This window comes from Trachurus trachurus (assembly GCF_905171665.1).
Source record: "Trachurus trachurus genome assembly, chromosome: 14".
NCBI lineage: Eukaryota > Metazoa > Chordata > Actinopteri > Carangiformes > Carangidae > Trachurus > Trachurus trachurus.
Window position 1 is genome coordinate 20,264,423 of NC_139903.1, and position 16,235 is coordinate 20,280,657.

The window sequence follows — 16,235 nt, forward strand, 5'->3', positions numbered from 1 at the left end:
AGCCAGTCTTCATCTTCTCTGTTATGTTTACTCCCCAACAACATCAGTGCAGAGGAGGTGCAACTCTAGCCTACTGACAGTAATGATACAGGGTGCACGTTGTTTGTAATTCTCGCTATATGTGGGAAAATGGGTGGAAAATAACCTACTTCGGTGAAGTGGAGCTGAGGGTGGTGCAGTTCAACAGGTGGCTGCGGCCCTCGGTCTGGTCCATGTCGACAGCTGCTGCTGCTGCTGCTGCTGCTGCGTCACCAGCGTCGTCCTCTTTTACCTTAGCAACGTTAGCGTCTAGCCACTAGCATGCTAGCTAGTGTAACCTCGACCTCCGCTCTGAAATAATTTGGGATTCTCCAATATCCTTGTCCAGTCCTTTTCTTTATCGCTCCACTCCTCCACTGTTTGATTCCCGTGTTGTTTCAAGAAGCTCTTTGTCTTCCAGCGGGTCGGGCTTTGCCGCTAAATTTCCTGACTAACATGTGACCTCTCACCTGCCTCGTCATCATCTACACTACAGACACAGCTGTTTCTATGAACATCCTGATTGTTTGTAGCTACTTTTTCAATTGTGAAAAAAAGATTTTCATTGAAAAAAAAAAAAAGTCATAATTTGTATTATTTACAAAAAAAAAATAACAACAACCTTACTTTCAATTTGATCATATTTCAAGGCAGTGAATTTGACTTGATTAAAAAAAAACTGCACAGTCATGAATCCATAGGCTATTATATTCTTAAATTTCACATTAACTAGCTACAATCTCTGAAATCATCATTATGTTTTGTTTTGGTTTAACCCATGTCCCAAATAAAAAGAAACATTACTAAGAGTTTGATTTTCTCTAACTTTGCACAGACAGGTTAGCATACAACGGTATTATCACTCCATACTGCAATTGAAACTGACTCCAGCTCAGCTATAGTACTGTATGTAAGTCTGGTATTAGAAATTACCTTATATCCACAGATCCAGCCAAGCATTCACTCTTTTGAATGAATTTTGCAATTTTTAAGGTTACAGCTCTGCTAGTGTCAGAGTGGGCAAATTGCTTCAACGTAATTTTAGCAAAGTTATTCCAAATCTTATGAATCATAGAACAATAAATAGCCTATAGTGTATGAAACCAGGTTACAGGTTTACAGTGACACTCTGAGGACCCCAAGCAAAAGAGCCCATCAAAGAAACCCACCAACATGTAGACTAACAGACAATTTTGAGATGTCCCCTCACATGCAGACAACAGTTAGACACTTGCTACAGCACATATCATCAGGAAGCAGCAGTGCACTGTATAGTGTCTTAGTGGGAGGTTTAAGGGGGTTTATAGTTGTCATAGTAAAACAGACCGATATAAGGGGCTGTTGGCGGCCTCTTCTCTATGGGGACCCCAAGCAATTGTCAGGCTTGCCTCTCCTGATGGTGCGCCTCTGATCATGGTCTCATCTGAGCACAGTCTCATTACACAGCAGACAGCATACTCAGAGATAGAAGAGGCTAAAAATCTAATAGTGGTTAACTGAGCTCTCTATGGACAGAGTGCCCACTCTATGCAGCTGTGGGTAAGTTAGTTAAGTTTTGATTCATCACTTGGTGTGGGCAGAGAAATGATCAGACACCGGGATTTAATTTGAGCAAATGGAGCATCTATGTCTTCTCGGGAGTGTGGTATAGGGGGACACTTTTAGATTTAAGCTGGTTAAAAGCAGTTGGATTTCTCAATTGAAAAAAAAGAAAGAAGGAAAGAAAACACTGAAGCTTTTAAGAGCTCATATCACTTACAATGTTTAAACATACTCCGTCGATGTGTGGATGCAAAGTGTGACAAACTAGAGGCAAACAAAATTTCTCCGCTGATGACATCCACAGACGCCAAATGGATCTGTGTAATAGCTGGCATTATCATTACATAATGTGCTTAGTGAGGATGAGGGGCGGGCAGCAGTAGCAGAGTTAGCATCTGATGAAGCAGAACTGCTGCTAACTTAAATGCTCGATGGCTCCTGTTGAGAGACAGCACCAGCTATAATAACCCATAATGTGAACTGACTGACAATCTGGTACGCTTGTGCTGGGTTAGTCACAGGAAAACATGGGACACTACAGTGAGTCATTACTACTGCATGACAGCTTGCAGATAGACTCTTAATAGGATTCTACTGTGCTGGGCATGGCAGCGCTGAAATCACTCTTTACATTGAACTGAGTATTATGAGGCTCAGGGGATGTTTTCAAGTGGATTGATGCAGCTTTCTGCTTTGCGAAGGTCTGAAAATGGCTTTTGGTCTTGATAGGTAACAGATGGCTCCACAATACATTTCTTTCTCTTCTGCCCTTACAGGAATACACAGAGATTTTAGGAGATTGTCCCACTGGTCAGATATCACCATCATTTGCACATTACTGCTAAAGTGTTTGCTAATAGCAGTTGCTTTGGGAGAACTGTTATTCACCTGAAGCAGCATTGGCATATTCTGTTTGGAAAATGCCCTTTATCTCTGCACAGTCCACTGAGGATGTCAGCATGGAGTATTGTCATGATTGAGTTTGGTGTCTCTGATTTACTCATGCGAGTCTTGCATTTATCTAACTGAGAAAAGACAAAAGATACACCAATAATCCTCGCATTCGGAGTGTAAATTGGGATGGTGCACGGGGAATATTAAATTATTCTTCCCCCACAGCCGACAGACTTGCTGCCATTTCTTTACTTGACATTATCAGGGTTTTTGGGGATAGGTGTTTAACTCTGGGCCACAGAGAAAATTCCTGCTGGCTTAGAAAGAAACCGACTCCAGCTTGCCTTTGGCCTCATTACAAAGATTCCCTGTTTGTTTTAGAGTCAATTTTATAATTCATTTAATTAACTAAAATGCCTCACTGAACTTCATATTAAAATCCTGTGTGCAGACCTGTGAGGTTTGAAGGGTGCACAGGCACACACAGTGCTGTACAAATGTTTTAGGCACTTTGCATGGAGTTAATTTGCAAACATACAGCCAGAGTCATAAAGGACTATATTCAGCACCAAGAGGGACAAGGAGTCCTGCAACAGATGGTCCGGCCCTCACAGAGACCTGATCTCTACATCACAGAGTCAGCCTGGGATTACATGAAGCCGCAGAGAGACAGCCCAAATCCACAGTAGGACTCTGCCTACCTGCCAAGCACCTTGAAAACAGAGACTGGAGCTGCTGTAAAGGCAAAATGTGATCACAGCATTTATATCTCAATCTGATTCCTGTTGTGTTTACTTTACTACTTCTAATATAATATTATATAATAGCCTATTGCATACAAGTTACACACAATAGGTTACATGTATATTATGCATGTATACTACACATGTATATTATATTATGTTATGTTATGTTATGTTATGTTATGTTATGTTATGTTATGTTATATTATTCCCGTTACAAACATTGCAGACATGAGTATTGTGTTGCAAGCCAGTCGAGCTTCATCACTTCTGTGGTTCTGCACATCTCCGTTGATTCGTTTCTCTTTGTGACCTCTACTCCTCTGTGTTGACTCATTGTGTCTGTGTGTGACATAAACATATTGCCATGATTTTCCACACATACCAAATGATAATGTTTAATGTCTGCTCTCTTTCCATTAGGAGCTCATATGCTGCGGTGCTGCGCTGTCTGTCAGCTCTTGCTGCTAGCCAGCTTTAACCCCAACACCATGCACATTTTCCAACAGTGTATATGACTGTAGTGTCTACATCCATTTTTTCCCTATCTTGCATGACTCCGATCTCAGAAGATGTCAGCAAACATCTGAGAACTAAATATAGATTTTACTTACTTTTTCTGACACATCATTTTGCCTTGTTTTACTCTCCCCCCTCCTGCTCTGACTGCATCTCACCAGTTGACAACTACAAGCAAACACTGTAGCTCGAGACTTGTGCTGAGGAGACAGCAGTAGACCTGTGTGTGCATACATTACCAACCCCCTGGCCCCCCTGCTTTCCACCAACCCATCCTGCACTACCCTGTCAACAGATACAGCTCTGAGGCTTATCTCTCAAAAAACACAACAGCCTGCTCTGTCATGTGGGTCACACCGGCTGTTTTCCCTGGTCCCCGGCGGGGATGTGGCCCTCTACACCCACCGTAAACAACCACTAATTGATGTGGCAGAGATCCGGATGTCCAATTGGGTTTGATTACCTCTCTCGCAGGGGAGCAGGGACACTTGGTGGGTGATGCACTTTTCCGTTTCAATTAAACTCAAGATTTAGTCACAATGAATCAGATAATGCTGCCGTTATGCAGATTAACCAGCAGGTTCTTAGCAAGGATTGAGATGTCCCTGTGAGATTTGGTTCATGAGGGAGTACACTGCTACACCGCTCCACCCCCCCTCCAGAGGACGCATGCAGATACTGGATCAAGTCCCGCAGGACCATGAGCAGCCAATTTGGGGCAGCGCTGGTTCTTTTAAATCACAAACAACAGGACGCACAGAGTTCCTTCCTCTTACATTTCACACAGCAACAGAGTGAAAGTTAAATCTATCCTCCTCGTTTTGGAAAGTCACAGTTTGCTGCGCTTCCAGCAGGGAAAAATGACTTTACCACTTTGTACAAGGCCAAGAATTATCAGATCAACCTCACAACAAATGTGATAAAACTTTATTACACATGCTAAGCTGATAAGGCAGGAGTAAGCGGTTAGAAATTCCACCATTCATTATTGTTGTCCTTATAAGCCTGTTGCCATCCAGCAGAGGCTGTTTCTCTGCTAAAAACTGATAGGACTTGTTACCGGCTTTCGTACTGAGCCTTTCCTCAAACAACCTTGGTTTCAGCTGTCCTTCAGAAAATATTTCAACACTGCTTAGAAATTATATATAAAGTACAAACTCCAATACTTGTTGCATATTCTGCAACTTATTTATCATTATACATTTTTTAAATGCCTTTAAGTTAGAGAAATGTTCTTTGCTTTACAAGGTCTTTGGCATCAAAGTATTTTCAGATAATAAAGAATTAAGCTGATTCTGAATTCTCAAGTTAGAGTTTCTCTCCCTAATCAAAATCGCACACTCAAACACAAAGAGATAATCTGTCTTTGTGCGACCCGGTCCATTGAGCCTGTTTGTACAAAGAATCATTTCTCAGTGGATGACTGTGAGTCTTTGGTGCCGAATGACGAGTTCTGAGATTGACAGTGAAACCTCACGATTGCTGGCGATAGTTGAGTTATTACCTATACATAAGTGATAAAACTACATTGCACCTGTGCTGGGAGTGTTCCTGGATGAAGTCCTTGTTTTCACCACAGAAAAAAACAAAACAAAAAACAAGACAAAACACAAGACATCTCGAGCCAGGAATGTGAAGTGTTTCACCTGTAGAGTGTTAAGTGCATGTACTGTATCTGAAATCTTTTCTCAAACCATGACTCATGCCCTACTGCAGAGTATTTTGTTTATACCTGTTGTGTTTCTCCTTCCATGGCAGCAGTAGCAGCAGCAGGAGCAGCTTGGGATTATTTGGGAATGTTGCATCAGACCCAAACAGCCACTTGTTATTCATTTTTACATTCATTTATAGTGTAGTGCCTCCTCCTCCAGCGTTGCATGGTGAGCCCGGTGATAACCACACAGTCCACTCAGTCATTGGATAACCCATGTGTTTTTTTTGTTTTTTTGATTAATTGCTATCCTAATTACCTTGACAACACTTTTCTTTTCCTTGGAAGTGGAGTTGGAATTGTAATTATCCTTCATCACTGATGACTCCTCAAGTGTTTGTAAAATCATTAAGATGATGCTGCGGCAGATGTTTGAGTCTAATTGCCTTATTAGCAGGGAGGATGGAGAGAAGCTGTGGTCTGACACTTAGACAAACCTGCACTGATCCACAACTGACAACTTAAAAACAAGCAAGTCGGGAACTATTTGACAAAGCCACAGAAAATACCAAAACATCCCATAACCTGTTGCCTATATCCAACCACAGCTATTTCATGCGTGACTGGGATATGGGATTGCTACTGACATCAAGAAAAAACAAGTGTAAAGGAAACCAAGAGCCTTTAAAGACGGATTAAACCCAAAGATGGAGTCTATCCAGATGTTTTGAAGATCTACATCTGTCTTTAGTTGCATGTCTAATCTCTTCACATGATATCTAAAGGCAAAGGACCTCATATCTGTCCTGAATGGCTCCACTCGGAGGTGGAGTTAAGAACCCTTGTAGACTCTGTGAATGGGCGAGGTTGCACAGTTTTGCGTAAAAGCCTCCTCACAGCTAATCGTAGCCTGGCACTTTGTTGAACATACAAAAAAGTGTCTTACTTCTTCACCTTTCTGCACCTCAAGCCTTTGAAAATAGAAGGCAATGGGCTACACTTATGTAGCACCTTTCTACCTAAATAGACAAAGCACTCTCTCATTCACCTATGTCAGTCACCCATCTGCATGCAAGGTGCTGGCCTGCCCATCAGGAGCAACCTGCTGGTGGGAAGAGGCCTGACATTTGTACATTTGACAGGAGTAGCCAGGATCAAACCAACAAACGTGTGACTAATGGACTGGCCCTCTGATAGACAGCAGCCCTTGTCTACACTGAAGTTATCTCTCGTATGCTCAGCCGCACATTAGAGCTACACATGGAAACCACTTCCTGTGATTTCAATGCTGGTGGTCACGTAGAAGGTAGGAGGTGAATCTCTGTTTCATATTGTCTTCTTTTAAAACAAAACAAAGATGGATTCCTTATCGGGCCCACAGATGCACATACTGTATGTAGCTGGTTCTGAGGCAATAAATAACATTTAAAGTACCAGCCTGGACAGAAGTGCCAGAGTAAGTATGTGTTTGCAGTTGCTGTAAACAAAGGCAAGAAAAGCTTCAGAAAGTCGAATCCCAGAGCAAAAGTCAAGTGTATCACAAATGGAGGGCTGCTGTTGCAAAGCGGGAGGACGCGTGTCACCATCTATTTTCCCCCTGGGAGCGAAATCCTGGTTCCCTGGCAGAGGTCATAGAGCAACATCTGCCAGGCTCGACCTGCCTCCCCTGCTCTCTACCATCCCCCCTCCTGCCTGTCCAGTTCTGGATTAGAGATGGCCCTACTGCCCCCCCCCCCCTCTCTCTCTCTCCCTCCACATGCCACTCTGCATGGATTAAGTCTTAGAGAAGCTGCACTGCTGTCACACATTAACCTGCAATCACAAGTCTCTTGTGTGGGGAACACATGCGAGGCAGTTAGACCGGTACAAAACACACTGTGTGGCGTTTGCGCTGTTTTCCTGCGCAGAGAGAAAGCAACATGTTACTCTACTCAGAGTGATCTGAGTCCAGCATGAACCAGATGGCTTCTTTACTGATTTATCAGCCAGATCATGAGGTATGTTTTAAAGAGGGTAAAAAAAATTATGCAGGTATAGCAGCAGCTTTCATTCTGGCACCAAATTTGTTTGAGTTCTGGTGCAGACGTATCATGTGTCTGTGAAGATGTTTGCTGGCTCTGACGGTGGTTTCACAGTAATATAGACATCTTCACCCAGCTCCGAGATATGGAACTGCTCTAATAGCTGTTCTGCATCCCATTAATTCCCATTATGATTCAGCCACTCAAATGTGGTGGATTTAAGGAGTGACATTCAGAAAAGGCTTTTCTCAAAGGAGCCACCCCTCTGTGATGGAGATATGAGCACACACATATCTTTATGCTTTGGAAAAAAACACACTACGCTCACACACAGTTGGAACTTGCCTGTCTTGTTTCTCGCCAGTACAGTATGAGGACGAGCTTACAGATGCAGACAGACTCCGCTGAGTGCAAAACTGCGACTAATGTGAAGCCTCATCAACAAGCGGCGAGTGATTCAACTCATTTAGAGCGATCGACAGTATAGAGCGAGCAACCTGCAGACACCGGAGGGGGGGGTATGAAAAATGCACACATGCACTCTCCTTGGATAGACACATTGCAATCGTTTGTTTCAGTAAAATCACCCGTATCATCCTTTCAGTTGGAAAAGGAGAGGAGAATGAGAGAGGGAGGGAGGGGAGAGGAGAGGAGAAGAAGCAGTATCCTTTGCAGCAGCAACAGTTGGCTGTCTGTCGACTGAGCGGCAAAGAGTTAGCTGCAGCACAGAGACACACATGGGGGACGCACAACATGCAGACACACACTTACACAGAGAGAGAGAGAGAGAGAGAGAGAAGGACACACACAGGCAGACACACCAGGCATTTGGAAATAGAAAGAGATGGACGGAGGAGCTGAGAGAAGAAAAGGTGACAGATAAAGCCACAAAGCCACACGGCTGGAGGGATGCCTGGCAACCGGTGGCAAAAAATGGAGATGCAGTAATAAGAGAAAGGGAGAGGGAGAGGAAGAACTAAAAGGGATAGACACACAGAAGTAGACATGATGGAAAACACCGAGGTAAACAGAAGGATGGAGGCAACAAAAAAAAGGAGGAGGAGGGGGGGGGGGGGGGATCATCACTCACTTGAGTCGTCTGAGTCGTATCCCTCCACATCAGGCTCCTCGTCCCTCCTGGTGGCCTGTGAGGAGGCGGAGGCTCCGGCACAAGCCCGGTCTGGGTTGTCCTCATTGGGGCGGTCGCTTTCACCAGTGGCGGTGGCCGAAGAGGTGGAGAGGGCAGAGCGCAGGGACCCGGCGTGGCCCGCTTGGTGGGGCGCAGCAGGGGGGAGGCCCCGTGGATACCGGGGGAAGTAGTCGGAGATCTGCTTGATGGGCTGGATGGGGCCGGGGCACACATCAATGGCCATGTGCTCCTGGATGCTGATGGTGGGTTTCTCGCCTTTGCGTTGTGTCATGCATGCGGTCCAGCCCGGAGCCTACTCCCAAAACCAAAAAAACGGAGAAAAGAAAAAAAAAAAAAAAAGAAGATAAACAGACCCACCCCCCTTGTACTCCTCTTCCTCTTCTTCTTCTTGCTTCTCTAGAAGAGGTGTTTGTTGTCCTGGGTGGGCGTTGGGTCCAGGTGATCTTTGGATGTCACCACTCTGGTCTACATGGAGATCTGGAGGCTGCTGCTGCTGCTGCTGTTGATGCTGCTGCTGTTGCTGCTGCTGCTGCGGTGGCGTCTTCCAGTGCTGTCCTCAGACCCAGACCATGCTGTCTGACAGCCTCACACACTCTACTACCTACCCTCCTGCTCTCTCCTCTTCCTATACCCCCACACTCTGCCCACGTCTGTGCTGCCTATCTGAGAGAGAGAGAGAGAGAGAGAGAGAGAGAGAGAGAGAGAGAGAGAGCAGAGAGAGTGGTGTGTGTGAGTGTGTGAGAGAGTATGTGTGTGTGTGTGTGTGTGAGGGAGAGGGAAGGGATTAGAGAGGACGGGGGGGAGGGATCAGCTGATGTCACTGCCTAGCAACTGAGTGGTAAACAGGAACCGTCGGCTGAGGTGCTTAATTATGATATTAACCCCATCCATCTGTCAGTGGGAGGGAAGATCCAGCACGGCGCCAGACTCGTGCACGTAGAAATGTGTGTGTATGTGTACCTGTGGTATGATAACCTGGACAATGAGCCATGAACTGATGCTTTGTGACTCATGTCCAGGATGTTTTTGTACTGCAATGACTCCTTCAGACTCTTTCACCTGAACATTTTTCAATTATGAATATTCCCATCAAACCGGAAATCACCAAGAGAAAAGGTGCCAGGGGTGAGGGTGGGGTGTGGGTGCTGGGGGTCCCAAGAAAAGTCTCCCCTCTGGCCCCCAAAATAACTAATACCACACCTGCTGCCTGTTGCTTCTCTACATCACATCACATCCTGATCTTTCACTCCCTTTTGGACATGCACACACACCGACTCCCAATAATTCTTTCACTCATGCGCAATTGTCTGTTTAATGCATGTACCTATTTGCACTCCCTGATGTTATCGCACGTGTCTTGATAGCTCGCCTTCTGTTACAATTTAATGGATTCCAGTGGAAATCTGTGACGCTGTACACCTTCACGCTTGTTTAATAAACATAACGGTTCCACATTTCACCATCAGGCTGCACAAGGCGGGACCTTCGTGTTGAATCACAATCACCTGCCTGCTCACTGTACATCAGTGGCACTGACTGTCCCATAGGACCTCACACATGTACACACAAGAAAACAATTAGTTTAATGACACCACTTTAGAGGATTTGTGAGTAAAGACACCCTAGAGTATGAGCGAAAACACAAACATTTATCCCCTCTTGCAAAAAGTGCAACCAAAGATTTAAATCCAAAACTATGATTGTGATTTATTTATAGTTGCAATATGTCAAAGTTGATTTTTTCCCCCTCCCTGAGCACACTGGATAAGTGCTCAACACTTTTCATGCAATTCACATTGCGTAACAAAATAACCCACAGTCTTTCAAGAGAAGCTGCTTTACAGAGAATCCAGTTCACTCATTCACAAACTGAACAAACACGTCTGTGCTCAACAGATGACACAGCTCCCTCTTGTGTCCGTTGTCAGAAACAAGTCATAGCTTTGTGAAAAAACTCAAATTCAGAGTCTCCAGCAGGTGGTTATATTAGTCATAAGATAATTTGACACCAGCCGAAGACCTTTGATGAAGCTTGAGCTTCTGCAGGTGGCGGTGATCTTTCCAGCTGTTTCCTGTTCACTTACCTGTGCTATACCTGCCCGTGTCATCCTCTATTCACTTCAGAAGCAAACCAGAAGGGCACATGACATCCATTATGTGTGATGAACCAGCGAAGGATGCTCGACATCGCTGCCTTGGAGGGGCTTTCACGTCCAGGAAACGCCTCTCCGCTGGCGCCTCTCTGAACAGGTGGCCTCAATTAAGTCCTGTGGCGTCCCCACAGGACACATGCTGAGGATTTCCTGTCTTCTTCAAAAGGTGAATAAGTCCATCTGAAAAACAGATTCAGATCTAGTGGATCAGTTAAAATCATCCACATCCAACAGGGTATAAAACTGTAACATTTTGGTGGAAAAGTATAGTTGGTTTGTTGTGACTAGAAAACAGAACCCTTTCTTGAAATTTCATCATAGGGGAAGTTTTTTTTGTGAGTTTGAAGATTAAAGGCTTGTGTGATGCATGTGTATATTCACACATACACAATGAGGGCTTTAGGGAGATGTAGTAAAACCAAAATTGCTTGGTAATAATGCAGTGAGAGATAGCAGTGTGGAGCTCTGGGGTATTTAAAGTAGCCCTCTCTTAATCCCCAGTCACACTGAGGCAATTATCTCAAATATGCAGAGAGACAACAGTAAACACAAGCAGCAGGTAGCTATTTCTATGACAAGACAAAAAACAAAATAACAAGTGGCATCAGCTTCAGTTACACAGTGAGGATGAGAACACACAACTTCAACTTTCAACAATTGTTCCCTGGCAAACTCGCGCATTGTCACATTGTCAAAATAGTTTGTTGCTTTTCTTATTTCAGGAAAGAAAATGTGCAGATACAGTGGGTGTTGATGACATGCAGATTGAAGTTAAGCGGTAGCCTTTAAAAATTGAATAAATTGTTTACCTGTTCCAGGCGCAAACACAAGCACGGAAGGGCAATTAGGCTGTCATAGCTTCCTCCTCGCTGCATTACACGACGCAATGAACTGTAAAAATTTGCAATAACAGAAGAAACATTAAAACCGGCAGCGGTAGTTGTGTCTCAATAAGATTGAGAAAAAAAAGAGTTGAAAAGTTCAAACACTGCTTACTTTCACACCTCTGCACACGGGTCCAATCCCTATATAAACCAGAAGTGATTACTGGGTTGGACAAACGTGGGAAAAAGCAGCAATGCATGGACTCCTGGTCAGAAAGACATGTTGTGGGGCGGTGCGTGGCGCAGTGGTCAAGACGGCCGCCCCATGGCTATAGTCCTCACCGCAGACGGCCCCGGTTCGGGGCCTTTCCCCTCTCTCTGCCTTCCCCTTTCCTGTCTGTCTCTACTGATCTATCAAATAAAGGCAAAAAAGCCAAACATATACTTTAAAGAAAGATGTGTTTGACCCTAAATGAAGCCTTTTCACTTCATATTGAAACCTGTGGTGCATTTAACTACTAATTTGCTTTTTACTCCTCCACAACCTTTTAAATAGTTCTAACAAGTTACTGTACTGTGGAAACACAGCTCACAAAAAGAAGGTGAGTGTTGCTTTAAAACTGCTGTGCATTCAAATAAACAAAAATTGTGTGAATTTGCACCCCCGTGCCCTAACATTTTGTATACATAAAATTTGATATTGCACTTTCCAAAGCAAATTCAGTGCACATCAGGAGCTTGAAGCTGCACACAGCAGCAGGTACATGGGTTAATAAAGAGCATACTGATTACTGAGGAGGAGAATAATTAAAATCCTAAATTATGTTAAATTCTAAAGTTCCTCTCCTGACACATTTCGTTTAGCTTGTGTTTCCTATTTTGATTTATCATGTGGTGAATCACTGATGGAGGGCCAGTCTTTCGCAAAATACATTAACGTTACGAGTCCTAAGGCTTCAATAGAAAACACCTCAAATATGAATACGCTGCTCACTGAACATGACACACAGGGCAGATGATTTCCCTTCTGAAGCTGACTTTATGGAATAGTTGGTGGAGATATGAACAGCCTGGTGACCATGTTTTCTGTGGGTAATGATGCTCACCAAGCAATTTCATTTTGGATACTGATGGCATGTCATCACCTTGCTGCAACTGAAGCAACAGAACGACTGAAAGGAAAATATGTCTCTGCAACTGTGTGTGTGTGGGGGGGATGAGGTGTTGAATATTATGTACACAAGCAGGTATCAGTGTCTAGAAAATATGTTTCATTTTGCTTGTTGGTTCATTTTATTTATCGTATTTCGAAATGCGGCAGCAACAGTGCCGGCCTAATGTCATTTGCGGATACAGAAGCAGCTGGATATTTATGCAGAACATTTGTTAGGATTAGATCAATAAGATGTGATTTTTCAAGGACATTTCAGGTTAGGTCAAGTGGGATTTTCTGAAATCACGTCTTACTCTTCTAATCCTCACAAATGTTACCATCATGAATACACAGATGGTTCTGTGATTGCAAATTACGCCAGGGGCCACAGTTACAAATGTAAAACTCCTAATTATTAAGATTTAGTTAGAAATTTCACAGAATAAAGTTGTGATCATAAACATAAGCAAAACTCGTCTCGATTTAACTAATGTTAAAATTACCTGGATATATTTTGATGATGGTCGAATTGATGCACAATACAGATTTTCCAATTTACTCCCCATTCAGCATACCATCTGTTTAATTCCTCACATAAATGTCATACAATCTAAACTATCCCTTAAAATGATGACATGGAAGTTCCTCCTTGCATTGTTATGGACATGTGTAAAATCTCTCATATAAAATGTTTGTTTCTTGGTTCATTCTCTCCTCAGAAAATGTCTCGTCAAGTCATGTGATGGTCCCTTTAGTTTCAATCCAGAGTCTCTCTGGAGCATAAAGACCTCAAGCTTGCAGACACCAGAGAATCGACAGGTTCTGATCATTGGGAACCCCCCTCTCTAAAGCTAGCAGCTGATTTTATTGCATCACCTTTGACTCAATTTTTTAATCTAGCACTCTGAGCACTAATGAAATTCCTTTTATATGGAAATCTGCTGCCTTTGTTCTTTCCTCACTGGGGTGACCCTAAAGTATTAAATATTTTTAGGCCCATCTCCAAATTGTCTGTGCTGGTTAAGCTCCTGTAATCCCTTGTGAATGAACAACTGAAAGAGTTCCTATCTCTTAACAATATCTTATCTGACTTTCAATCAGATTTTAGGGAAAATCAAAGGCCAACCACAATAGTCTTAAAAGTAGTTGGAGATTATTGTGTTCAGTCTTTAGGAGCTGCATGTAAGTTAATGTATCTAAATCTTTTGATACTGTGGAAATATACTGTCAGAACAAGCCCCAGGGACCAATCACGATACCACTTCTATTCATGATATATAATCAACAGCCCCAATCAAAATGTTTCTCATCCAAATCCACTTCTATGCGGATGATCTTGTGATATACTGGCCCAAATTTTCACCAGTTTGGCTCTTGGTCCAAGGTTCAAAGAATTTACTGTCATATGAATAGTCTAAAAAACGAGCAAGGTGTCAAGTACAGTGCAAATGTACATTGTGAAAAATGAACAACACAAATGATCACAAAGTGATCTTGCTAAGTATATTTCCCGTATGAAATTCAGTTGATGCACCGTACAAACACAAATATCAATGAATGGATTTACTGACAGTCCAGATTTTTTCACTTGTTGCAGAACTTTAAAAATAATTTTCACATCAGAGGTGGGAAAACAGAGCCTGTCTTGTTACCTTCGAATGACATGGACTTAATCAGTCTATAGGGAGGATTCTCATCAGAGCTAAAACAATCCTATGCTCATTCTGCTGTCTAATCTTTCTTGCCTTAAGCATGTAAGAAATATTATTTTTGACATGCATGTGCAGAGTTGTGTGTGTCTACACAGTCAATCTGCTGAAAATGCAAAGAGCACCTGCCACTACCACTCAAACTGATCAGAGAGGGACAGAAAATTACACCATGTCACCCAGTTTTTATTTACTCTTCCCCTCAAGTGCTCATTTTATTCCACACAATGACACAGTGCACCATGAAATTACCTAAATGGGGAAAAAATCCACTTGTGCACAACAAAATTACCATACGGCAGTGCTGGGTCACTGCATTTGTTCAGCAGGACACTGGGCTTTTCTTTTACTTCCTCTTTTTTTGATTAATGGGGCAAAGTGCATCCCTGTCCACCTAAAAGAGTAAAGTCTGGACAATGAGATTCAAATCTGTGCCCACCCTAGACTGTATGGTTCCCACTCTGCATTTTGATTCATGCGTGGTATGAACCCCACCAAACCCCACTCTTTATATCCTAACCGGACCTAATGGAAGTAGTGTGTGTTGAGTTTGTGAACTTCACTGCAAACTATTGATTTATTGGGGGAAGAAAAGCATCAACTGTGATGAAAATTTCTAATATACATTTTTTCCTACTTGCCTGAAAACTACACAGAGCTAGTGACAATTTTGACCTCATGGAAGATGGTGTTTAATTTTCATTTAAACAGCAATATTACATAGTTTTTCTTTTGCTGCTTGACTTACAGTTAATTGAGGTTATGTTCCAAAACTGGATATTTTTTTCTTCACTCATTACAAATATTAATTAGTTTTTGCTACGTGTAAGAGCCAAAACAGGGTTGTATTATTATCTGTAAAAATGGCTGGGTCTTACTTTTAGGTCTTAACTTCTGTTGGTATAAAAGGTTTACATTGTTCTCATCGAAACAACAAATGGTAAAAATTACACATCATACTGTATTTCTATGATATTCATCATAATTTACAATTTGACTCCCGGCTTCTTGCCTTAGCTGCAGTAAGTGATAATTAGTTCAAATACTGTAAGTATTATACAATGCATCTAGTTCCAAATAAAGTGGTTTAGATCACCTGTTTGCAGGTGTACTGTAGCACAAAAAGAAGAAAGCGTTTGCTGGAAAGGTTCCTGTAATGATTGTGAATAATTGTCCACCCGAACAGACCTCCCGGCTCTCTGCAAGCCCATTCATATTTATTTTAAGTTTCATTTTCAATATTAGTCTTTATTCAGTGCATATTTCACCCAGACTGTGCACTCTGCTCACCTCTGACAGCGCGTGTCTGTTGGTAAATGAGCTATTGCAGCTTTTTTAACCAGCAATGTCCTTGATCATTAAACATCCACACAGAGAGAAGTAAATGTGTCCGACTGTATCGACTCTGGCCTCCTCCTCATCTTTTGCTCGCTTCCCCCTGCTAAATAACAGTTAGCTATCTATTGGACACTAACAAACAGCTTTGTACACAACTGAGTCCTCAAGCTGTCTTTTGTTTACACCGTTGTATTATTATTCAGAGCAGGAGAGCAAATAAAGAAAGGGATAAACAATCTCTTCCAAATTGCATGCCATGTCCAGAGAAATCTGATTAATGGTCTCTTAACAAGTGCTCCAAGGAGGCTCTGCTGCCGCCGTCACCCAGGAATTCAGTGTAAATGAGGGAGTCAAGGGTAAGTGTGACCTTTTCAAATATCGTCGCTGTTGGGCACAAACCTCCTATGTCCAAAAAACATGATTTAAATTTTTTTTCCATAAATCAGTACTATTGGTCACCCTTTAGGTCTGACTGTGGTTTTACAAATATTTAACCAATGGCGATTTTGAAAAGAACGAC

The 16,235-nt window shown here is 42.7% G+C and overlaps 1 protein-coding gene across 1 annotated transcript in view; it reads right to left on the bottom strand.

Moving 5' to 3' along the window:
• The window catches only part of doc2b (double C2-like domains, beta), a gene marked incomplete at both ends in the record, with an annotated part of 111,788 nt that extends 102,979 nt beyond the window's left edge, over window positions 1-8,809 (bottom strand). The window contains one exon of the mRNA XM_083986831.1: window positions 8,479-8,809. Coding sequence (XP_083842957.1) covers window positions 8,479-8,809 — 331 coding nt within the window. The remainder of the gene's footprint in view (window positions 1-8,478) is intronic.
• Window positions 8,810-16,235: the final 7,426 nt, after the last annotated feature.